Genomic DNA, 26763 nt, shown 5'->3' with positions numbered 1-26763 from the left:
GAAACTCGAAGCATTTGTCAATGTAATGTGATATCTATTACTTCTATTAGTATAATACAGTCCCTTGCGTTTGTTAATCAAGTGATTATTACTCAAGTGGCGCTCTCTTTGTTATTTTTAGGGTTCCGTACGTCCGAACGGAAAACTGGAACCCTTATGTCTGTCTGGCCGTCTGTCACAGACAGTTTGCTGCAAATCTTATAGACTAGCTTATGCTCGCGACTTAGTCCGCGTGGACTACAAAAATTTCCAACCCCTATTTTACCCCCTTAAGGGTTGAATTTTCAAAAACCTTTTCTTACCGAATGTCTATTTAAGTGGTACAATACAAACTTACATTTTCATCGTACGGAACCTTCTCCACGCGAGTTCAACTCGAACTTGTCCGATTTTTAGGGTTCCGTAGTAAAAAACAAGGAACCCTTATAGTTTCGCCATGTCTGTCCGTCTGTCGATCCGTCCGTCCTCGGTTAATCTCGGAGACTATCTAGTGCTAGAAATCTTTAATTTGGCATGGGTATAAATATTAATCACGCCGACAAAGTGGTGAAATAAAATTGTGATAAATATTTTTTTAAGGGTAGCTCCCCCCTACATGTAAAGTGGGGATGAATGTTTTTTTCTCGTCTACCCCATAGTATGTGTGGGACCATCATTTTTCGATTTCTAGATCCGTTTGTAAAATATGATGTTTTAAAGTGCTAATTTTTATTAGAGTCAAGTGTGTGCCCCCCCCCCCCCCCCCTTATCAGCCAAAAGGTAGTATATAGGAACGTGAAAAAATTCACACACAAAACTATCATGGCTAAGTATGGTTGCATGGTGGCATGGTTCACAGGTTAAGGAGTTATATCTGTTTTTCGAGGTTAATTGTGACTACGGAACCCTACACTTGGCCGGTTTTTTTTTATATTTCACCGGTTACACGATCATGCTTACCTGTAATCTCACGTCTGATGATAGTACGTAATTGAAGGATGGATGATCTCGCCAAAAAAGCGCGCTATTCTTGAAGAAGGTATAGCGGTTTTATTGGCCCATAACCCTTATCTGTTTTTACGTGTCATCGCATTTGTAAAGAAAAACCTCGGAGCCATTACGGTAGGATGTCGGGTATATGGGAAAATTTATGAATAGTCATCTGCATATTACCATCCTTGAGGTGTACCTATCTGTCACTACCTACATTAATTGAAATGCGAAAGTATGTTTGTTTGTTGCTTTATTGGTTAGTTGGTTTGTCCTTCAATTACGTCACAACGAAGCAACGGATCGACGTGATTATAGTCAAAGACCTGTAGAGTGACATAGGCTACTTTTTATCCCGCAAAATAAAGAGTTCCCATGGGATTTTTAAACCTAAATCCACGAGAAAGTTGTTGCGGTCATCAGCTGATCCAATATATCTATCTACACTTAATGTGTCTCTAAAATTACCTACCAGTCTACGCTTTACACCTTAGTAAGGATACAAATATAACTTCTAAAAGAAGGCATGCTGTGTCCAAAGCGAGTAAATAAATCTAAATCCAAATCTTAAGTTATTATCACAAATGTATTCCATTTTTCGAATATAAATGACTACCTAATATACCTATTGGTTACCCATGTCAATACGATTTTCCGTCTGCCTGAATCTTCCGACCGACATGGCTGTTTGTGATTGACATTTTGTAAAACAGTTACTACGAAGTAGTACTTAGAAATTCTTTGCAGTTAGCATAACGTGGCCAATATTTATTTCGTGTTGTGTCCGCTGTTAATATTCCTCGTATCTAAGTAATTTCTAGGTAAACGTGCTCCATCATAACACACTTACCATCAGGTGTGTTACAAATTGTTAATATATAGAACCTGGTTAACCTTAGAAATCGTTTAACTACACAAAAGGGCTATAACCAAAAGACGCTAAGCTAATGGTTGGACGAAATTATAAGGGGGTGAACTGGGCTTATAAAGAAGTAAAGAGGCGACTAGCTTTTCGGATGATGATCATCATCTTCGTTTCGAAGCTGGCACGCAATGATGATAATGATGAACTAAACAAAAAATATTTCCTTAAATTATTTTTAAAAGTACATAGGTACCTACTTAATTCTCAAAACTTTAGACTGAAATTATGTGAAAGAGCTCGGTAACACGCTCCTATCTAACATTTCACGTTGTACATTTACATGTAGATTAGGTTTAATTAAGTAGTGTATCAACTGCATATTTAAGCGTTAATTACGTAACCAATCTCGTTTTTTTGTCATTCCATTACCATGTTCAAGTGAGTATATTTAGGCAGAATTTTTAAAATTTTACCGTTTTAATGGTGGCTCCAACTTCCAAGGTGCTGGAATGGAGGCCGCGCACCGGAATACGATAGTTAGACCTCCCACTATACGACCGAAATCTAAATATATAAAAGAAAAAGGTGACTGACTGACTGACTGACAGATTTATCAACGCACAGTTCAATCTACTGGACGGATCGGGCTGAAATTTGGCATGCAGATAGCTATTATGACGTAGGCATCCGTTAATAAAGGATTTTTGAAAATTCAACCCCTAACGGGGTGAAATAGGGGTTAGAAATTTGTGTAATCCACGTGGACCAAGTCGCGAGCATAAGCTAGTTAATAATAAATCTATACCTAATCTGTCGTTAAGTTACTTAACAAGCTAGCAACGTTTTTTTTTTAAAGAATATTAGCCATGTTAAATGACTAATATTTCCCTTTCCTCTCCAACTAAGCGTCAGGCTTGTGCTAGGAGTAGGTACGACGACAATAGTGCAACGGGCGGGGTTTGAACCGTCGACCTTTCGGTTTTCAGTCCACTCCTTTACCGGTTGAGCTATTGAGGCTCTTGACAAATTACAGCCAGGATTCATTATTAATTTCGGTCATAGGTGGACAGATGACATCAGGCAAGTCACAATGATGGAAGAGTCCCAGTAAACAGCGGCATAAAACCGTGGAAAGTGGAAATCCCTAGTCAGTTGCATTCGACGACAATAGTTTTCGGGAAAGAAATATTTACAAATTTTAGGGAAATACCTAGGCGACACAATAATGTAAGTCAAATGTTGCATTATGGCTATTAAGATCATTTATATAAGAATTCTATTTATTTCCTAAACTTTCAAATTATAAGGAATAAGTATTTGTAATATGTTTTAATTTTAATCATAACCAGTCTGCTAGAAGACGTGGACAAATGCTATTGTAATAGAAAATTAGGACAAAGGACACCATTACTCTTCAAGGATTGGCCATGTGACATGTAGTCAAGTAGGTCTGTGAGTGGGTGTCGAAGATATACATTTATTTTATTAAGAGGAAGCGCTGATTAGATCAAGGATGGTGCAACGACAGATGTCCGTCTCTCTTAATATCTTAAGTGGCAAGCAAACTCTTTCATCTATGTAGGTATGTGTATGTACCTACCTATGCAAATCCGATCCGTATCATTGTGATAAATATTATTGAAGATTAGAGTTTATTATTATTTTGTTACCAATTTCCCTAATTGAATTAGGCTTGATTTTTGTCTGATTGTCCTGTGAACTGTTAAGGTAAGGAAAAAGTATTAGATATTATAAGTATTATTATTATTATTTATTTATTTATTTATTATTTAATTAGAACGGCCATAAAGCCAATTACACTAATTAAACTACGAGTACAAACTAACATAAACATACATACAAAAATTGTTAAAATTATAAATTTTAAAAAGCAAAATTATAAAGTATATATACAAATGTGTGTTATGTCTGCCTGCTAGCTTTTCACGGCTCATCCGTTTAACCGATTTTGATCGTATAAAGATATAGCTTGCATCCCGATTCCCGGGGAAATACAAAGGCTGCTTTCCCGAAAAATCAAAGATTTCCCACGGGATTTTAAAAACACCTACACTCACGTGAACAAAGTTATGGACTCATCTATTTGGTACTTAAATGATTGCTTGCATCCAGACGGGCATAGGCTACTTTTCCCGAAAAATCAAAGCCCTGCTACGGGAATTTTAAATAACCTAAATTTACGCAGACAAAAAAAAAGCAATGTCTATTATTCTTAATGTTTTTATCTTTTTATCTGTATCCCTTATTTGTTTCAGATATAGTAACTCCGCGACAGGTTGAGATTGCAATCGGGGTATGAGGCGGGGGGACGTCACCCGTGCTCGCCCGCACCTGGTTAGCGCAACCCGGCGCGGGGGCTGTGCGGGTTTGCGGGACGTTCCCTCCCCGATCGCCATCTCGACCTGTTGCGTATATTGTTTCTAATACTTACATTGAAAAAGAAAAGTATGTAATGAAAAACACCCCTTCCACGAGAATATACAGTGGTTTTCCATACCAAGTATCTGTCGTAAAAGTCAAACCCTCGTCTACAAACTCCACATAGTACGAGTACGTGTAGAACACCGGCGATAATATGTGAAAAAGTGATCAATAACACACAGACAACAATAGGGTTCTCTCACCCCTCTACCACAGAGTAAGGATATGATATTACATACAGAGTGTAGAGTTCTAGCCGAAGCCGTCCAGATAGAGCAATCGTGCTGTGAGAGCAGGATGAAGGAGCGACCCGAACTGGCCTACGTAGTTAGCGCCCTATGTCGAAGGGTACCTAGTCGTGGTCACCATTTACCACGACATCAAAGGCATTTCCCTACTGTGTCTCTCTTTATACTGTGCCTCTCTACTGATTACGGTAGCCGGCAAGAAATATTGCACATCGACCTTTAGAATGAGATTTCGGCTTTGTAGAGCGTTGTCTCTGTCACTCATACCTATGTGAAGCTTTGTCGGTCTCAACGACAGAGACAACGCTCTACGAAAACGCTATCTCTTTTTAAAGGTCGATGTACAATATTTTCTGCCGCGTACTGTACCGTACCCCCATCTGCTCCCCAACAGACTACAACCACACAATTGAAAACATAAATGATTGTGGTGTATGGTGGTGCACCATCAGTTGTGTTGATGAATGATTCGTTTTATACATACTTTATTATATACGTTCATACTTATACATACTTATAAGGGAAAATATTATCTTCAAAGAGATTGGAAGAGATCGTTTAAGCGTTGGACTTGGATTAAAGGGAAATAAAATTTCATATCCGCTAATAAAATATACTTAGGTACGTACACGTAGTAGGTACGTTAGCTTTAGAAAGTTTCCTGTTCCTAATAAGAAAATAGCTATAGTTTCCCAGATATGCATCTGTAATGCAGCAATTGATTTGAACGATCGTGTCGATCCTTATACATTATTATAAGGATCAACACAATTAAAATACAATTAAATAAATGCGAACGTGTGTCTGTCTGTCACCGTTTCACAGCCCGGGGAAGGAAGGCCGAAGGCTTCTTTTTATCCATAGCTGATGCCTGCGATTTCACTGGGTTAGATTTAGATTTTAAAATTGTCGTGGGAATTCTTCGATTTCACGTGATAAAAATTATCCTAATAATATCATGTCCGTCTCCTGCAAAATAGTTACGCCGGACATCACTGTCGGTTCAGTGTTTGCAAACGGTAACAGACAGACAATCAAACACACTTTTAGATAATTTTATAATATAAGTAGGTATGGATTATACACACCCGCACAGCCCCCGCGCTAACCCGGTGCGGGTGAGGTGCTGGTGTGCGGGGCGTCCTCCTACCTCATACCCCGGTTACCATCTCGATCTGTCGCGGCCTATTGGTACCAAATTGTTTTCTTTACACTTATGGTAGCTAGACTTATGATAGGTAGGTATAACCATGTCCGCATTACCCACTTATTAACTTCTTGTCCCCTACTTTAATAGAAGTTAAGCTCATTAAGGCCTAGCTAGCGGTATATCTAGGTATGGAGAAGTTTAATGTACCTACCTAACCTACTACATAATGATACCTATTAATATTACAAAAAAAGTTCGTTGATTAGTGACCTGTTCACTCAATGCTTCGAGCAATAAGATTTTAAATGCAGGAGCATAATATCCAACTTTTTCGATTAATCCCTGAAGATCACTTAAACTGCAGCGTTTGCAGAAAATAAAGCACTCTCTAATCCTGCCACGGTAGGTAGAACGAAGAGGGTCAAGCATAGTCTGCTTAAAGTCTACTACACAGTACACACTAAGCTCTTCAAATCAAGCGTAGTAGGTAATGTCTCTACTTGAAAATTGCCAACTAAATCACTAACCAATATCATAAGCTGTTCATAATTAATGACAATAAATATGAAGTTTTCTTATTTTCTCAAGAAAACTCCTATCATTGTTATAAAATTAATAATGAAAAGGAGTCGAATAGGAGGTTTTACTGTACTGCACAGCGCAGCACAGAGCGTTAAAATATTATTTCTATCATTTTGTATGGTGCATGTCGCACTAGAGATATATACGATGCAAAGAGAAAGAGTTAATTTTCTTGCACTGTCATTATAACTTATAAGTGCAATACACCTACATAATATATAACTTACCTTATAAGCCCTATATATTATGAAATCATACCTAACATTATGTTATCGAATTAGGTTGACCCGTTGCACAGAGTAAGGATGATATACAGTGACCTTATAAACTGTGCCCGTTGTATGTTAAGTTCATCAATCTAAATCTAAAGGAAAGTCGATAAATATAATTTACCTATGTTGTTTTCGTTTTTAATTGCCGTAGTCGTCTACATAACCTGTTTTCCATCTTGTAACGTGACCGTAATATAAGAACACGTATTTGAAATACCACAACTAAATTGGTAGCTGTAAATTTGTCGATATGCATACTATGTACCTACGTATGTATGTATATATTCTTTATTGCACCAGAAAACAATGATAGGTTACAAAAAAATCTTAAAAAGTAGGTACAAAAAGGCGGTCTTATCACTAAATAGCGATCTCCTCCAGACAACCAAATGGACAGTGGCAGGTGGTGTTGACTATTACTTTATCCATAGGTACTTCTGTCTATCTGCTACCTTTTCACGGCCCATCAGTTTGATTTTTGATTAAATTTGGTACAGATGTAGCTTGGATCCCAGGGATAGACATAGGCTACCAGCTTATCCCGGAAAAAACTATAAGAGTTCACACGAGATTTTTAAAAATCTAAATCCACATGGACGAATTTGCGGGCATCACCTATTTGGTACAGAGATAGCTTGCATCCTGGAGAGTGGAGACGTACCTACCACATAGACTACTTTTTATCCCAAAAAAATAAGTTTTGTAACAAAGCTCTGTATCGGTGTATCTAAGCATCACGCTGAAGTGTTTACCCTTTTTGGGATTTTTTTGCATCACAGTGTCCGATTCTCTAGTTTGCAACTTTTTCGGTAGTACCTACAACTTCTGTGCATTGGAAGTATTCTAACTAAGAAGACCACCACCATTTTTCTCTTGTAAGTTGAAATTTGAAAAACATTGTACCTAAGTAGTATTCTGAAAATAATTTTTGTGTGATCACTTTGTTGCTTATAAAATTTCTTATTTTTTCTGTCTCTCCTTTACCTACCGAAGAAAGTATACCTAATTATTATTTACTAGCTAATGACCACGGACGACCGCGTGGATTTACATTTTTCAAAATCCCGCGGGTACTCTTTGATTTTAGGGGATAAAAAGTAGCCTATGTGTAAATCCAGGGTATAATTTATCTCCCTTCCAAATTTCATCCAAATCCGTTTAGCCATTTTTGCATGATTGAGTAACAGACATCCAAACATCCAAGCATCCGCACTTTCACATTTATAATATTAGGATAATTCAAGGATTAGGATTTAGCGTTTAAACTACCGTGAGTGATTTCCATTCTAAATACTATCTGTCCCGGCTTTACTCACGTGTGTAGTCGACGTTAGCCCGACTAGTTTCGAACCCATACGGGGTCCTTTTTCAAGGGAGTCCGTTCGCGCACGCGCCGCGACCCCAGCCACCCTCACAACGGGCTCTACGGGCAGCGGCACGTGCGTCCCGCAGTCAAAACCGCGGCGCGTGCGCGAACGGACTCCCTTGAAAAAGGACCCCGTATAGGTTCGAAACTAGTCGGGCTAACGTCGACTACACACGTGAGTAAAGCCGGGACAGATAGTATTTGGATTAGTATTTAATTAGAGTTCCCACGAAATTTTTAAAAATCTAAATCCACGCGGATGAATTCGCAATTAGCTTCTAATATTTACTCATTAGGTAAATAATAAACAAATAGAATGGGTGGTCAAAAATCAAAATCGATTTCATTGTCGACAGAGGAACAGACAGGCGAAACGGTTTATTGTAATGAGTATTATTAGTAGTGTAATTATTTGTGATGTAACTATGAAGGTAATTACCTTCTGCATCGCATTACATAACAAATAGCTAGTAGATAGGTAATTGCATTGTATTCAATGTCTTCATATGTAGAGCGTACGAAATGGGTACGTTATTATGTTATTATCTATTAATAAACATTTCGGTTTTATCTATATCTAGTTTTTCATAACTTAACTAGATGCATATTATAATATACAGTATCTTAAATATCTATGTAATACAAATAACAAGTGTGTTCAAATAGATGACAGATATAACAAAACGAATATATTAGTTTTTCGTGAAGGCTGAAACTGCTGAAACAAAATATTTCAGACTAGTTTTTAATATACACAGGCAGGCAATATTTTCATAAAAAACACACGGAACTTTGAAATTAGGTACCTACACATTTGTAAATCTAGCAGACACAGAAATGTTTGTTTCTAAAATGCATTCTCCTTTAAATATTTGAAGAGTGGTATCCGTTCGCAGTTCTAACAAATAGCGATAGTGGTATTAGTTGTTGGTATTAGAATGGAATAAATCAGTTTTTGAGTAACAAAAAACAAAAAATAATAATTATGTGCGGCATAGCGTTATTAGCAAAAGACTTAAACAATACGTATTAATTAATTAATAATTTAAGTAAATTATTTAAGTATAGCGAAGAAAATTACCACGTTTTTTAACTACACAATATTTTGAAATTTACTAAAGAATTTTCTTTAGTAATACTTTATCATAGATATTTAGATTGTGTACCTGTAATTTAGTAACATGAGATAGCTGCTTATGTAACTTATAAAATGTCACATAAATAATTTTACGATAACATAAACACGAGACGTGCTCACAACCCATTGAGAGATAGGTATAAGGTTCGTGTGAACGCTGCTTAAAAGGTACTTAAAAATGGCGGATGATCCGACAAGTGCATGAGCCAGACCAACTCGTTTTGCTCACATCGCTCTCAATTCATCCGATACTGGTTTTTTAAAGAAGCAATTTCTTTCACACAAAAACAGTTTTATGACACTAGCAACATATTTTTAGTGCTAATAAGGCCTACCAACTGGACTGGAATGAAAGTCAACAAGATCTACCTACTCTAAGAGTTCTAGACTAGTGAATCATTCACTCAGCGTCGAAAGAATGAAGATATAACTCTCTTAATCAATCATTTTAAACAGGTTATGGAAGCAAAAAATTTCCACTCTGCATGTGAAGGTTACAAGAAATTAAAAGGCTCGCTACATTGAAAACAAAAGTACATAGAGTTGGGAATCTCTTCTTTTTTTGCATTGCTGACGACAATATTGATCATGAATCCCGGCTTTAATGTTTATACAAATACATGTAATATCCTTACTAATACTCCTAATAAATGTCAATTTATCTTAAAACCTTATGGACTAAGAGCCAGCGTGTGCCAGACCTTCGTTATTTTACAAGAGCTGACTGTTTATCTGCGTATTGTCCCTAACTCTGGGAGGAAAGTTTGTTTGGATCATGATGACTTTGGGAGGTAACATAACAGGTAATAAAGGTGAAAAAATCTTACGTCAAAGTATAAAATCAAATTTTTCTTATTTTTTATTCAGAATAGTAGGTACCTATTAGAAATCACGTCATGCATTGTCAGACACTTCGTATCCTGGCAACCCCCTGCCAGACACCCTTCAAGTTTTAAAGTTTGACGTAAGATTTTTTACACCTTTACTTATTACATGTTATGTTATCTCCCATAAAGCCACCATGATCCAAACTAACATCCAAACAAACGTTCCTCTCAGTGTTGGGGGCAATACGCCGACAAACTTTCGGCTTTTATAGAATAACGAAGGTCTGGCTCGCGCTGGCTCTCTCTCTATTATAAAAGCAAAGATTATCATGACATGACAGATTTCTAGCGTCTTCTGGACCGAAGCTATGATGATTCGAAAATAGGTACGACGAAACGCTTCCAGAAAAGGGAAGTAGTGCCCCGTCCTTTTGTTTGGCTCGACTTGGCGGGGGCAACACCGTGCCCCTGATATTAAAATTATATAACTTGGAAAGTAAAAACGATTGAACGAAACAACAGTAGGTAAGTTAGGTATTACATCAGCTTTAAAATGAACAATACAACGACTATCTTATGCTCTTTACTAAAGTCTAATCATTACTGGATTTTTAAAAAACGTAGTTAACAAGCTAATAGGTACGCAACTGCCTTCGTAAGATAAACAAAACTAAAAAAGTTAAGTTTTCTTCTCAGGCTATAGTTTTCCTAACTTAGCAGAGATTTAATTCTTTAACGAACTTCGTTGTAAGTTTTAGTTATAGAATGAGATATTATGTCAAACTGTATACAAAAGTGTAGATCAACAGTGGCAAACAAATGGAGTTCATAATAAAAATCATCAGTTTCTTTTTATAGGCATGTTTATTTAAGTGAAGTACTTATGTATATCATCTAATATATTTTAAATTTTATAGCTAAGCCATCTTTACAGTCTTAGTTAGTTGAAAGTTTAATTTATCATTAGAGCCTCAGTTAATTGAAAGTTCATTAATCGCATGTACTAAGTAGGTACTACCAATTATACTTACGAGATTTTTCTCAAAGTTTTTCACAAATAAAACGGCAACATTTAATGACACAGTAACACAAAATGTAAGTATTTCTTAACAAAATGCGGAGATTTTTTTATTCAATGACAAAGCTAGCCTTTGATTGCTATATCACCTGATGGTGGATCATCTTGTGATGCAGCCTATGGCAGGGGCTTGGCAGTTCAATTAGTATGAAATCCATAAACCCCTCTTCGGTTTCTACGCGTCATCGTACTGGAACACTAAATCGCTTAGCGGCACGTTTTGTCGATAGGGTGATCAGCCACAACCGAAACCTCCCACTAGATCAGACCTGAGACCATTTAGAAGCCTGATAAGAATCGAACTCAAAACCGCCCACCGTCGAATGGGCATGAAAGAGCTAAACAGTTTGAAATTCCTGAGTTTTAATCGAGTTAAATATCGTATGCGGTCTCATATTGTACTGTGCACGAGTACGACACTAAACGGCATCAATTTCATCCCATTTCCTGAGTCGGCTCCCTGCGAGTGAGACCCACTGCGAATTATTAGAGCCAATAAAATTACTCTTGGAGGTCGCACCTACCCATATAATATTATTTCTCTCCCGCTTGATTTTCAGTTCGTTGGTTCGGATTGTTTGGAAAATTGAATTGACATGCGAAAACACAGAATAATATCTGCTTTTGTTACAAAAATAATAAAAGAATATTTAAAATATGAAAAGACAACGTGATACTTATGATACCTACTCATGTTGAGATTTGAGAAAATTGAGCAAACCAGTATAATTTTACATGTAGGTTCGTAAATATTAGACGTACCTACTTACTTATCTTCATCTGAATTTTTTAATCATTATAAAAAAATCTTATACACATAATACAATTCTTATATTATATAAAACAATTCTTATATGATACAAATTATATAACATGGTGCCTAGTTTCAAATTCATGTTATTATTATTGAAACAAGTGTTAAGTATTCATACAAAAAAACCGGCCAAGTGCGATTCAGACTCGCGCACTGAGGGTTCCGTATTACAATCGTATTTTATCGACATTTTGCATGATAGGTAAATCAAAAACTATTATACCTAAAAATAAATAAAAACCTGTCTTAGAATGTACAAGTGAAGCCCTTTCATATGATACCCCAGTCCCCACTTGATATTATCTTACTTCGGAAATTGAAAATACTAATTATTAGTTTATGACCACAATTTTTTTTTTGTGTGATGTGACCACAAATTCACTGTTTTCAGATTTTTCCCCTAAAGCCAGCTATAAGACCCACCTACCTGCCAAATTTCATGATTCTAGGTCAACGGGAAGTACCCTGTAGGTTTCTTGACAGACAGACGGACAGACAGACAGACAGACAACAAAGTGATCCTATAAGGGTTCCGTTTTTCCTTTTGAGGTACGGAACCCTAAAAATGACTAATGTTAGGTTTTAGATTTTATAAAGTAAGTGTACAAATATTACTGTATAAGTAAGTTATACGTACCTATACCTATCAACTTATTGAGGAAATTAAATTTTAAACTTCTTTTTAATAAGACGTTTTAAATAAGCTGCAATAATAATGCATAAAATCACCAATTCTACTATTAAAACTATTCATACTTGTCATTTTGTATATAGACCTACATAAGTACCTAACAATCTATGTATCGATACATAGCAGCAGTAATATAGTATCGATACTTAGCAGCAGTACGTAATGAAAAGCCTTGAATGCATTCACGTATCATTAGTTCATTACATCAATAAAAAAAACGAATGCACTTAATGAGTAGGTAGAGATAGGTGCCTAACTGCCTACTTAAAGTTGGATAATATTATTATGTCAGTTCAGAGATAAACAAATATATATATTTTTTACTAAAAATAGTATTCATGTAGGTATGTAAAGTCCTGTAAAATTATTTTTTAATTTATTTTAATTAAAGCTAAAGCTATAAATAAAATTTATTAGATTTTTTCAACCCCTTAAATGTCTACCTTAGTTTAATTTCTTTTTCAACAGTTTTAATTAGATTACAAGTAGATTAACTTAATTAGTTAAGACTCTGTTTATACATAATACATATTATATAAACATAATAATACATTTCTTTACATAGCGGAAAAGACATTTTCAGTCCAATACAATTTCAGTTGAGTAGATATTTATTACTTATAAAAATATTGAAGACACATCGGGGGTTTTTTTAGTTCGTTATTTGCCTTTTTAATTCAAATTTTATTTTCGTTGGATCAATTTCCGTAATTAAAAAAAATAACTTACGGTTGAGATTTTCTCGTCATTTTCAATTAAAAATATTCACCAAGTCCACCAAAAAATACTAACAGCAATGTCTCGCTGGATTCCAAAATCCAAAGCACCGAAACACAAACACAAGTCGAAAAAATAAAATGTTCGAAATTAGAAATTTGGCGGCAATCGGTCACATGAGCATGTTTCCCTTCGCGATCGTGTCACCACTCTCCGAGATCGCGCCTCGATCCGGGCACGATATGCGCCCTACTTCAACTTTACGATAGTACACTACTTGTGTGATAGAGATGCAAATACTTTATTGGCTGTGCTAGAAAAAGATGTCAATAAGATAAACTTGTTACAAAAGTTATTAATAATACGAAATTCAATTTTTTTATATAACAAACTGTGAAAACGGACTGTGTCAGTTTTGTTACAACTTATAACTGCATTAAAATACAGTGGTTATAAGAGAATAAAATTACTCTGAAAAGGAAAATTCACACAACTAGCGCCATCTGCGTGAAAACTCGGACACTACTAACTGCAACCAATAACAGCTACAGCAGTATTCAGGCCGGTTCAGTATCATGTAGGTAGAACCGTTAACGATTTACTTTTTTGTACAGCGCGTCAAGCATAGATGGCGTTAGTCCACACTTACGAATCGCTTCTTGTTTTGTCTTTATTCTACCGTTCTTTAACAGAAAACCTTATGTGCAAAAAATATTTTTTGAGTTATCAGTTACTTATTATCAAAAAAGGTGGGAATTATCAAAACTAATATACGCAGAAAACGCAAACTAACTAAAAACCTTGATTTTAGTTTGGTCTTAAGTAGATATAGCATTATTTTTTTTGAAACATTACTTTTTGTAAAATGTTACGCGCTTTAAAAAAATTGCTGCATTATACTACTGCATTATATTTACATTGGGCCCGATTCTCTTGTACACAATCTCTAAACTAAACTAAATTAACAAGTCTAAATCTAGCGCTATCCTTTTCTGCAAGCAACATTATGAAATGGATAGCAATAGATTTAGACGTGCCATTTTAGTTTAGTTTAGAGATAGTGTACAACGGAATTAGCCACAGTGTGGCTCTAGCACAATATTTGAAAATACCAATATAATATTAGCTTTTGTTCAAAATCAGGCTATAAGTTATCCTCTAGATTGTAAATGCTAGAAGGCATCACGTTTCAAACTAATGTTAATTTAAACTATATTAAAAATAAAAACACAGGTAGGTACTCACACTTTAAGCTTCTTCTTGCCTTCAAGTTGGGAGATGGTAGCGGGCGGTGGAGGCAGGTCGTCCATCGGGACCTCCTCGTTAGGTGGTGAAGGTGGAGATTTGTCGAACTCTGCGATCGGCGCTAACTCCGGCATTGGTGACACCGAATTGCTATCCATAGCCGACAATTTGATCGGAGACACTTTGACCGCTTTATTGACCTCTTAAAGCTCCGGATCCGCCGGAGATGCACCACTATAAAGTTTCTTACTATTTAAAAGTTAATATTTAAAATCACTTTACCACTTTTCGAGTACCTATAGTACGCGATATAACTTGTCAAAACTGAGACAAAACTTTATGTTTATAGAAGCACAGATTACTTACGGGAGTTATAATATACTTAAGATATAATATCGATCGTTAGCTTTCGAGATTAATCCCAAAGTTCGAGACCTGAAAGCAATTACATTTATTTACTGTTCTTTTCAAAGAGAGCTCGTTTCGACTCGCATCTCGCCAGATTACAGGACAGGCTACATTTTCTCTGATTAAGGTTCCTTTGACCGGAAAATAAGGAAAAGAAAATACTACCTAAGTAACTATTCATTTTGTGAATAAAAGAGGCAAAATGTTGTGTATCACAATAAGTGGGTATAATCCGTCATTAATTTCTAACGAGCTAAGAATTAAATAATCACTAGGTACCCGTATTATTAATAAAAATAATTTCGATTCAAAATGAATGAATGCCCTATATAATTACATGATAAAATCTATTATAAAATAATGTAACACGTAGTTTGCATGTAATTGTATAATAATTATATATTTAGCATGTATGTATTGTTAATGTACCTAACTTTGCAATGCCCTAACGGGGCTTCATGTAACCATGAAAGCAAATGAATAAATAAATCATAAATCATAAATGCGAAAGTGTGTTTGTTTGTTGGTTTGTCCTTCAATCACGTCGCAACGGAGCAATAGATCGACGTGATTTTTTGCATGGGCATACAAATTGTTCTATAATGAAAATACGTTACTTCGGAACGTATTTTCACGGACTCGGATCAGATGAGTGCGTAACCGTCCTAACTTCGATAAACTACATAGGTATACCTAATTATTTTTTAAGATTATCTGACAAATCACAAACATGTTTAGTAATTTGTAGTGCGTGTCTACAATCTACATTGAGTTTAGTTACAATTCAACTAAGAATCAAACTTCGTATGTATGATGCCAGCTCGAAGGATATTCGTTTTGAGGTGTGAATTATAGTATAGATCTAAAAACGGAAGGACAATGCCCTGCACCCCACGTATTATTATTTATCGTTTTACATGGCATCACCACATATCTACTCATGTGGCATCACGGAAGGGATTACTTTGGTCGTAATTGTGGGTTATTCCCGTTGAGTCACACCCCCGTGTGTAACACTGTGACACAAGGTGCCAAAAATTTCAAAACATTCCCGTTGAGTAACACTGTTACACAACGGGAATTTTTTGAACTTGTTGGCACCTTGTGTCACACCTACATAAGGATGTTTTTTATTTTTAAATCCAAGATGGCCGACAAGGATTTTTTTACAAAAAATAGACATGGGTGTCGTTTTCAGGGTTTTCGAGGGTGCTGAATTTGATGATGACATTTATTTTCAAATCCAAGATGGCCGACATGGATTTTTTACAAAAAATAGACATGGGTGTCGTTTTCAGGGTTTTCGAGGGTGCTGAATTTGATGAAGACATTTATTTTCAAATCCAAGATGGCCGACATGGATTTTTTACAAAAAATAGACATGGGTGTCGTTTTCAGGGTTTTCGAGGGTGCTGAATTTGATGATGACATTTATTTTCAAATCCAAGATGGCTGACATGAATTTTTTTACAAAAAATTGACATGGGTGTCATTTTCAGGGTTTTCGAGGGTGCTGAATTTGATGATGACATTTATTTTCAAATCCAAGATGGCCGACATGGATTTTTTTACAAAAAATAAACATGGGTGTCGTTTTCAGGGTTTTCGAGGGTGCTGAATTTGATGAAGACATTTATTTTCAAATCCAAGATGGCGGACATGGATTTTTTTTAAAAAAATTGACATGGGTGTCGTTTTCAGGGTTTTCGAGGGTGCTGAATTTGATGATGACATTTATTCTGAAATCCAAGATGGTGGACATGGATTTTTTTACAAAAAATTGACATGGGTGTCGTTTCAGGGTTTTCGAGGGTGCTGAATTTGATGATGACATTTATTCTGAAATCCAAGATGGCGGACATGGATTTTTTTACAAAAAATTGACATGGGTGTCGTTTTCAGGGTTTTCGAGGGTGCTGAATTTGATGATGACATTTATTCTGAAATTAAAGATGGCGGACATTCAATATATTTTTAAAAGCACGGAGAATTAAGTAATTGAGTAAAATGTTTTTGAGGTTCTTGATTCTAGGTCAACGGGAAGTACCCTGTAGGTTTCTTGACAGACCGACAGACAGACAGACAACAAAGTGATCCTATAAGGGTTCCGTTTTTCCTTTTGAGGTACGGAACCCTAAAAATCGAGATTTTGGATAGGGTAACTTTTGTTTTCAATGTAAGTACGATATAATATGTTGTAGCTTCGTAGGTACGTAGCTATAGAGAGTAGGTGCTCTTATTCGTTGTGTTTGATCCACTACCACTCCATTACCCACCTGGGGGACGGTAACCGCATTCCGAATCCCGAACTCTCAACATAAAAACAAATTACCGCACGCTTACGGATTTCGATCCTCTCAGGATTGCAAATGGCTGTGTTACCTAACAGAAAAGAAAATTGCATAAATATTGAGGCAGATTGAAGAAGAAATGAAAATTTCAGTTACTATTAACTGACTTTTGATATTATAATGATCGTATAAAAGTACCTATTACCCATAATCACCATTCGCTAAGAGAATGACATTAGGTAATCATTATTCATTAAGTATCATCATTCTATTACTTATACTTATAAGCGGTCTCCAATATAAAACTTTCCGGCACAATACGACAGTATTCATGAGTAAATGCTTTAATAAACTTAAGCTAAAAGTTATAAGATCAATACGAAGATTAGGTATAAATATTAAAGTGTGTCTGTTAGTCCTTCAATCACATCGCAACGGAGCAACGGATCGACGTAATTTTTTGCGTCGGCATAGAGACCTGGAGAGTGACATAGGCTTATTTTAATCTCGGAAAATTAGCCGAGATAAAAAAATCCCACGGGATATCTAATAACCTAAATACACGCGTACGAAGTCATGGGCATCAGCTAGTGATATAATAAACAGAGTGGTTACTAATGCTATAACGTATACTAGTCTTATCCTATTTTTTTCATTTATCTCAATAGTCAGTGAGAATCAAAACAAAGAAAAACAATTCGTATTAGGTACCAAAGCTAAACACTTGAATTACGTGAGCATTAGATCAAGATACGGCAAATGAATACAAAGAGCAAGGAAAGTGTACATAATGCCGTATTACTACAAATTGCTGTTCGACTTGGTCTACCGGTACAAATTGTCTAGTGCATTGTCTCTACGTGCATAATGCATTGCATACATGCTCGGTTGATAAACGTTTATTTATTTATCTAGACCCATGCTTTAAATCCTCTATAAAAGATTCTGAAACAGGTAGCTTATTGCCAACATTAAAACACCCAATATCTTAATAACCATTAAGGTGACGCAGGACGCTCGACCGAAATTGGCTGCGCACGTGGGTAACATGTTTGCTTTTCACTTGACATTGTATGAGAAAGTTGAGAGGCACGATGATTTTCACCGAAATCAAGCGCGCGAAAAGGGTTTAGGAAAAGTATTTTTGAGAAAAAACTGCTGAATTTATGTTTGCAAGGTAAAGTTATTTCAACTAATGAATAAATAAACTGCGTCTAATGATAAATTGTTTTAGAATTTTCATATCCCTAATCTTATTTATTTACGCCCAAAGTTGTCATTAATTTAGTGTTAAAATAGGAATCTTTTGAGCCTCGTAACTTTTAAATCAATATTTTTTTTAATGTTTTATATATCAATAAACCTAGATAATGACGAGATAAATCGATATAATTCTTAGTTTTGTGCGTACAATATCGAATATTGTTGTAATTTCCCTCCTACGTTTGTATGAAGAAAGCACCGAACTGAGTCCCCTTAAAGCATCCAAACGAGTGTTATAATGTTGTACTGAATTTCATTATAACACTCCTGTGAAAAAGAGACAGCGCTATACTGCTGGCATAACGAGACAGATTAATGCCAGCAGTAGGTATAATAGTTCTGTCTAATCGAAATCGAATCAGTACCCTTATTATAAATGCGAAACTGTGTTTGTTTGTTGGTTTGTCCTTCAATCACGTCGCAACGGTCCAACGTATTGACATGATTTTTGCATGTGTATAGATAAAGACCTAGAGTGACATAGAGAGCTACTTTTTATCCCGTAAAATCAAAGAGTTCCCACGGGGTTTTTAAAAAAACGAATTCGACGCGACGAAGTCGCGGGTATAGTTACACTAGTTTATTATAATGAAACTTCGTGTACGGTATAATTCTAAACTCTGGAACTTTCAAAGTTCAAGCATGTACACAGTTTCCTACAGACATACTTCGCTTCAACAGTCTCGTCGAACATGACGTATAATATAATTGTACGTGGGTTCCCAGCTTAACGCTTATGGTTCATTTGCAATATGCTCGTGCTAAAATGAATGTGAAATGTGATCTCATGCAATCTCGATCGAGAGTGATACTTGGTGGCTATGGGACCTTGCATAGCATCTAGATATTTTATTATATCGAATGTATCCCAAATAACAAAAAACCTGCAAAATACGCGAAACTGGTTGACGGAACATAACTTGGAAATGAACATTAAAAAAACAAAAATAATACAATTTAGACCATACCAGAAAAAACCTCTCGAATTAGGAAACTTAACAAAAGAAATAAATATTGAGGAGGTTGGGGAATTCAAGCTTCTGGGCCTAACTATCGACACTCACTTAAACTGGAAACAACATATACAAGATGTCAGGAAGAAACTTTCACGATTTGCATATGCCCTAAGTGTTCTTAAGGCAAACACTAACTACGAAACAGCGCTATCTGCATACTATGCTTATGCTTACTCGTGGATTAAGTACGGTATTATACTTTGGGGACAGAGCACAAACGTGGGGGACTTATTTATTGCTCAAAAAAAATGCATACGAATATTAGTAAATATTAGGCAAAGAGACAGTTGTAAGCCACATTTCATAGGAAAAAAGATCCTGACATTAACATCTATATACATAATGGAAACAGTTCTGTTTGTTAGGAAACACTCACACTTATACAAAACACTAGCTGATCCCCGCGGCTTCGCCCGCGTAGATTTAGGTTTTTAAAGATCCCGTATAGCCTATGTCACTAAGGAATAATGTAGCTTTCTACTGGTGAAAGAATTTTTAAAATCGGTTCAGTAGTTCTAAAGATTACCCCCTACAAACAAACTTAACGACATTACCTCTTTATATAATACGTACGCAAAATAAGTAACTTTTCTGGTTGATTTTTTACACCTTGTGTCCGAAAAACCCAAATATCTTACGGAACCCTATTTTTTTCCAAAATAAAATATAGCCTATGTTACTCGTGGATAATGTAGCTTTCGAATGGTGAAAGAATTTTTAAAATCGGTCCAGTAGTTTTTGAGCCTATTCAGTACAATCAAACAAACAAACAAACAAACAAACAAACAAACAAACAAACAAACAAACAAAGTTTTCCTCTTTATAATATTAGTGTAGACAACGGGCCGTGCAGCAGAAATCGTAATATTTTAATTTCGCCATAACTTCAAAACCAAACGTCCAATTTTAATCATTCAAAGACCAAATATTATCTCCATAAACTGTTCTTAGTGATGAAATCATTTATTTTGATAAGGATTAATAGCATGAGTAAAATAAACGCGTTTAAATGTAGTCCAAAAAAAATTCAAGATTTTTAAATAAAAAAATGGTTGCTGTGCCTCACTCGACATAGATGGGTATAGTGTGTCGCGGACTTTTTTGTAGATATTTATAAGATCTACAATTAATTAGAACATTTTATGGTTCTATCTTTTATAGTTTAGGCAGCGTACGCAAAATAAGTAACTTTTCTGGTTGATTTTTTACACCTTGTGTCCGAAAAACCCAAATATCTTACGGAACCCTATTTTTTTCCAAAATAAAATATAGCCTATGTTACTCGTGGATAATGTAGCTTTCGAATGGTGAAAGAATTTTTAAAATCGGTCCAGTAGTTTTTGAGCCTATTCAGTACAATCAAACAAACAAACAAACAAACAAACAAACAAACAAACAAACAAACAAACAAACAAACAAACAAACAAAGTTTTCCTCTTTATAATATTAGTGTAGATTAGACAGTACATACCATCGAAACTCGCGAAACAAACACAACCTGGCTCTTCCACATTACAGCTTACAAATAATACGCCGTAGCAGCCCGTATTACAGATCAATCATTATTTATAACAAACTTCCCAACGACATTAAAGAAGAAACAAAAGAAGTCACCTTTAAGAGAAAATTAAAACAATGGCTACTACAAAAATGCTTTTATGATATACAAGAATTTCTAACTGCATAAACCTCAATAGCGTGACGCACCTGTAAATGACATCTGATATTGACATTTAACTATAAGACCTTGTAAGATTAAATAATTGCAACATAACCATAACTAAATTAAATTCTTACAGTAACTATTTTTAAATATTTTATTCTATTGACAGATACTTAATCAGACCATGACAGCAATTATTTAATACTACTATACTTTGACCTTATTTTTATTTTGTACTAATCTTATATACATAATATAATAATATATAAGCATGCAAATGAATAATATTTAATATCTAGTAATGATAATTTTAATAATTTTAATCCTATTCTTATTGTATCTCTAATATTTACCATTTTATTGTACCTAAAATAGTATTTGCAATACCCTGACAGGGTCTCATGTATTCAGCTTTTAGCTTTAAGCACCCACCATCAATTGATGTAAATGTACATGAAAGCAAATAAATAAATCTGAATCTGAATCTGTATTACTTAGTTAGTATAATGTTTGGACTTCACCTTGAACGGAAGCCGGGAGTGTGGGTGTAAGTGGCTCAAAAATCTGTGTATTTTATGAATAGGTTTTACCGACTTTTGAAAATAAAATACTTAACTAAAAAGAAAATCGCAACCACAAAATGGGTCAAGCATATGAAGAATATGAAACGCTATTCCTCCGAGGTATTGCGTACATACCTCGGGATAATGTAGAGATACTTTTGTCACTAAAGAACGAACGCTCATTCACTATAATATTGTAGTTCTTAGCCCATTGTATATAAAGATGATAATGGTATAAAGTCAATGTTGCTCAGCATCTAAGTGGTATACAGTCAGCCTGTGTGGAGCGGAGGGGCCTCGGGACTGTTAGCAAATGAGGTCGGCTTGAATAAGGGCTCAGATGCCACGGCTAAATGTGTGGTAAGATATTAATATTTCAACTTTTGTGACATCCGCCGCAATATTTTATGCTAGGTACTATAAACTTAATACCCTGTTTCTACAAGAACTCAATAGGTACATTTTATCTCGAACTTCAGTGTAGGGAGGATTAGGTACTTTAGTCGAGTAGGATTTCAAATGTGCCCCGTTTGAGAAGAAATTCACAGGTATTCTTTGAAGGCTTAGCTGTTATCTACAAAACAAATAAATAAAACCATATAATTTTAAATACATATCAAAAATTGCGGAACCGGCAGGATTCGAGCCTACGTCTTCTGGGTAAAATTATTTAGAAATTTCCTTGAAGTGTAGGTAAAAAACCATGGTATAAAAAGTTATAAAATACTAGCTGTTGCCCGCGACTTCGTGTGAAATAGGCACTCTCCAGATCTCTATGCCCATGCAAAAAATTACGTCAATCCGTTGCTCCGTTGCGACGTGATTGAAGGACTAACAAACAAACCAATAAACCAACAAACAAACAAATTTTCACATTTATAATACGGGTCTTGATCTTATAATTTTTGGCTTAGGCAAAGATTTAGGTAAGTCTATTAAAGTGTAAAGCATCTACTACACTATACACGTACAGACTACATGTTTCTGTAAGCCCTAAACGTATAATGTTCCTACCTACGATCGTGTTCAGTCTAATAACTTCTTTTGCTCCTAATACCATTACGTCTTTGTTTCTTTGTCTGACAAGTAGCCACATCACATGTGTTCGTAGCAACTTAAAACCCGTCATCCTCTCTTTAAAACAGTTCCCGGGAGATTCACCAAGTGATTATATAGCTTGTGTCCTAGGATATAAGAGCAATTATCCGTCGTAGTGGTGCGAGGAAGAGGACAATTTGATATGGCCTCAAATCATTCCGCTGCAATGGGGAAGGCTATCCTACGCGGCTGGATCCGGGCCACCTAGCTCCGATTTATGCAACTGTCTGTTACGCCTGGCTGGCTCAGCATGTGACGTGACGGTCAGTAACTTTACGTTCTAGTAAAAGTGTTACCTATACGAAAATACGCAAAAAATCATATTATTATTATTAATGGTTACTACTGCTAATTGATTAATAAATAACGGTACGAAAATAATAACGTTAAAAAACGTTATAATCATTCAAAACGACCGGATTAAAAAAATGACGAGTCCGATATAAAAATTGTTGTTATGTAAAACAAAATTATACTAAGATATCTTGAGATACCTAGCATATTCGAAATACAAATAGAAAGATTTTTTATTTAATAAACAACAACCTACCCACCTACTTACTTTTAAAACGTCAAAATGAATCTACCACTCCACAGACTCTGAATGCCTATTCCCTACCGAGAAGAGCCAGCAAGAAACTCGACGGTTGCTCTTTTCAAAGGTATCGATTTACAATCATAATATGACGTTTTTTTAAATCCAAATCGCTAATTGAGAAAAATAGAGATACCTAATAGGTATATACTCTATTTGTATCAAAGGACTAGATTATATCCACGACTTCCGCGTGGCCTACACAAATTTCGAACCCCTATTTTACCCCTTTAGGGATTGAATTTTCAAAAATACAAGAAAGCTTAGCGGATGTCTACGTCATAATATAGTCTGCACGCCTGCCCGATCCGACCAGTAGTTTGAGCTGTGCGTTGATAAATCAGTCAATCAGTCACCTTTTCCTTTTAATTTAGATTTTATATAAAACCAAACCAAGACCAAAAATATTATTTACGTAAATAACTAACAAACAAAAGAAAGAAGGTGGGTAAATGTGTCCCCAATTCCACAATCTAATTAAGTATAGCAACATAGTAGCTGTTGTCGCTCATTAAATAAAAATTAACATATTTTTAATTTTTATCGTCCAGTTATGGCATTTTAAACCCACCTTAGTTAAATCTATCTTAATGTCGAATTTTTGTAGGAAAGGCATTCGAAACGCTAGTAAATAACTTTTGACATTTTATAATCCACTAATAAACTTGGGAGGTGCGATCCCATAGGATCGATCCTCCTGAATTGGAGGTCGACACGTGCCTGGGCACGAACCTCTAACTTTTCGAAATGTAATGAGCGTTTTAAGCAATTAAGTATAATTTTGCTTTACCAGGGAATAAAAACATTATGAGGAGCCTACATGCCTGAGAGTTCTCCATAATGTTCTCAAAGGTTGTGTGAAGTCTGCCAATCCGCACTAGACCAGCATGACAGACTATCCTGCTCATTCTGAGAGAAAACCCGTGCTCAGTAATCGGGCGGCAATAGGTTGATCATGAGGAATAAGCTCAAAGTATGTAAACCCCGACTCATTCCATTAGGCTTGAAAGAAGTGACACGCCTCTGGCTCTGGCGCCATTATAATATATCTACCTTGTCACAAGGAAACCCCAAATTTGACAGGAGACATGGGAAAACGTTACATCACTAATTAATTAATTGTGAGGCTTAATTCCATACGGTATTTGCTAATGAATGATTAACATAATATTATTATACTATTAGGGTGCGGTTAGAAAGCAATAACTTTGGGTGGGAAACTGTTGACAGACATAATTGCACCTAAACACTTTTGCGTACCCTACCTACCTATGAAAGGGGCGTGTGATAAAAATAATTTGATTGTATTTTTTCCTAAATTAATTCGTAACAAAAGAATAAATAGGCTCACCATTTTAAAATATAGTAATTAATTACTTGATACAGAAAAGACCTGAAGAGGGTTATTAAGCCCTCCAACACCGTAAGGGTAAACATCAAAAGGTAAGGACTAAGGATCCCACTTGATTACATCTCGCTGAGGCGAGTGGGTAAAGTATATAATTTGTTTGGCAAAACACATCCTATCCCGAAGTGTTTACGCATAATTTCCTTCGAAGGAAATTGGTTAAAGGTTTCAAACTTATTAAATTTGACCCACAACTGGCTGTGGTTTAATTATAATACAATAATATATTAAATAAAAGAGAGTTGAAAAAGAGCCAGTATTTATTTAATCTTTTTTAGTCTGCTCTCCTTTTACATAAAAATATTTAAGATTAGTATATGTTTAGTTAAAAGCTGTGATCGCCTAGTGGTTAGGACGTCGGCCTTCCAATCGGAGGTCGGGGGTTCAATCCCGGGCACGCACCTCTTGTTCGCACTTGTTTGTTCTAAGTAATTAAATATCAATTGCTAACAGTGAAGGAAAACATCGTGAGGAAACCTGCATGCCTGAGAGATATCCATAATGTTCTCAAAGGTGGTTGAAGTCTATTAATCGGCACATGACCAGCGTGGTAGACTATGTATACCCTTCTCACTCTGAGAAGAGACCCGTGCTCTATAGTGAGCCGGCAGTGGGTTGATCATGATGATGATGATGATGATATTTAGTTACCTACAGAAGAAAAACTTAACAGCTTTGTTCACTGGACCATTGTGCTTAGAAAAAGCGCGCACTGCGGTGCGACGAGTTGCAGTGCGTTCTAAAATCCGTAAATTTTAATTTAAATCAAACCCCATTATTATTTTGGTAGTTTTTAGCTATTTTTCATATTAACGAAACCGGTAGTAAAGTTGCTAGTATTTACGTCAAAAAGAAATATTTTCCATTTTAGCTAGACACTGATATTAAGAGCCGCAACTACAACTAATTAGTGCCCCAGCTATTGAAAATGTATACTATGCGTTTTAATAGAGGCTCTATTAGTGAGAAGGCACTACGTTTCTGGCACATCATACACGTACAATCAGACCTTTGTTATACAGGAAGAGAGATGGATAATATGCGTAGGTATATAACTATGATATATTGGTCATTCATTGAGTTATAAGAGCTTTTCAAAAGTAATGAGCTTTTTTGAGATTTCAGAGGAATCAATCTGACTCGCCTTGGCTTTGTACCTTGGGTGAAGGAAATTTCGTCGAGAAGTTGCCTTGATCATTCTAACTTTTAAACAAGCAGACCTGTTGGGCTAATTTAATCTGTGCAATGATAGCAATAAAATTGAACCTCTGTTTGCCTGTATACGTATACTGTTTACGTTTACGTTTTACGTTTAGCTTCAGTTTTCCGTTTTCCGTTTGCGTTTCCGTTTTTAGTTTTCGGTTTTCGTATTTATTTCTTTTGCACATTCACGTTGGCAACTTAATTCTATGGATAAGACTTGGTGAAAATCTTTGTAATGAAACATTTCGGTTGTGAAGAATCAAGTTAAATCGAGTTTTGGGAGCTTGGCCGATGCCGTCCAGCTACATTGCAGTCTTCGCACCTACAAGTAAGCAAATGTTTGTATCCTGGAACAGTTTAGTGAACCTTCTTAGTGTATGTGTACAGTAAGAACCCTGTCTTTACTACTGAGCTTTTATTTTGAAACAATTTTATGAATTTTACTGTGTCATTGTCTATTCCATGCCAATGGCATCTTAAATTTAAAACATAGATCTTATGTACTATCTACCTAAGTCATTCTAATGTATCTAAATTAAGTCTTGGCATTAAGCTAGAATAACTAAGCATTATTAGCCATCATTCTGTATTAAGCGACCCCGGTAAAAGTTACATTAAAAACAATTTTGCCTAACATCTAGCAAATTTCATTTATAACACCTCATATACATTACAAGGGAGTCGACGGCTAGCTTCTATTCTTTACTAGGTAGATAGATCAAGTAAAGTAAATTTTTTCCTCTAATCTTTGTAAGGTGGTAGATTATTCCGTATCCGGGTATATTTCTATTCCGCTCAATTTACCACCCTTACAAATGGCCTATTAATAAATTGATACGTACAATAAAAAG

At 35.6% G+C, this 26763-nt stretch overlaps 1 protein-coding gene across 8 annotated transcripts in view; it reads right to left on the bottom strand.

Moving 5' to 3' along the window:
* Nucleotides 1-26763, bottom strand: part of LOC117996344 (plasma membrane ascorbate-dependent reductase CYBRD1-like) — an 83635-nt gene that overhangs the window by 49135 nt on the left and 7737 nt on the right. For 7 of the 8 annotated variants that reach the window (XM_069509658.1, XM_069509657.1, XM_069509656.1 and 4 more), the window contains exon 2: nucleotides 14405-14839. In XM_069509658.1, the coding sequence (XP_069365759.1) occupies nucleotides 14405-14562 (158 nt within the window). In that variant the 5' untranslated portion in view covers nucleotides 14563-14839. Of the gene's footprint in view, nucleotides 1-13171; nucleotides 13413-14404; nucleotides 14840-26763 lie in introns of those variants that run through there. The other variant, XM_069509663.1, reaches the window with a different exon arrangement.

This window comes from Maniola hyperantus, chromosome 3 (assembly GCF_902806685.2).
Source record: "Maniola hyperantus chromosome 3, iAphHyp1.2, whole genome shotgun sequence".
Taxonomy (NCBI): domain Eukaryota; kingdom Metazoa; phylum Arthropoda; class Insecta; order Lepidoptera; family Nymphalidae; genus Maniola; species Maniola hyperantus.
This window is presented reverse-complemented; position numbering and strand designations above follow the sequence as displayed.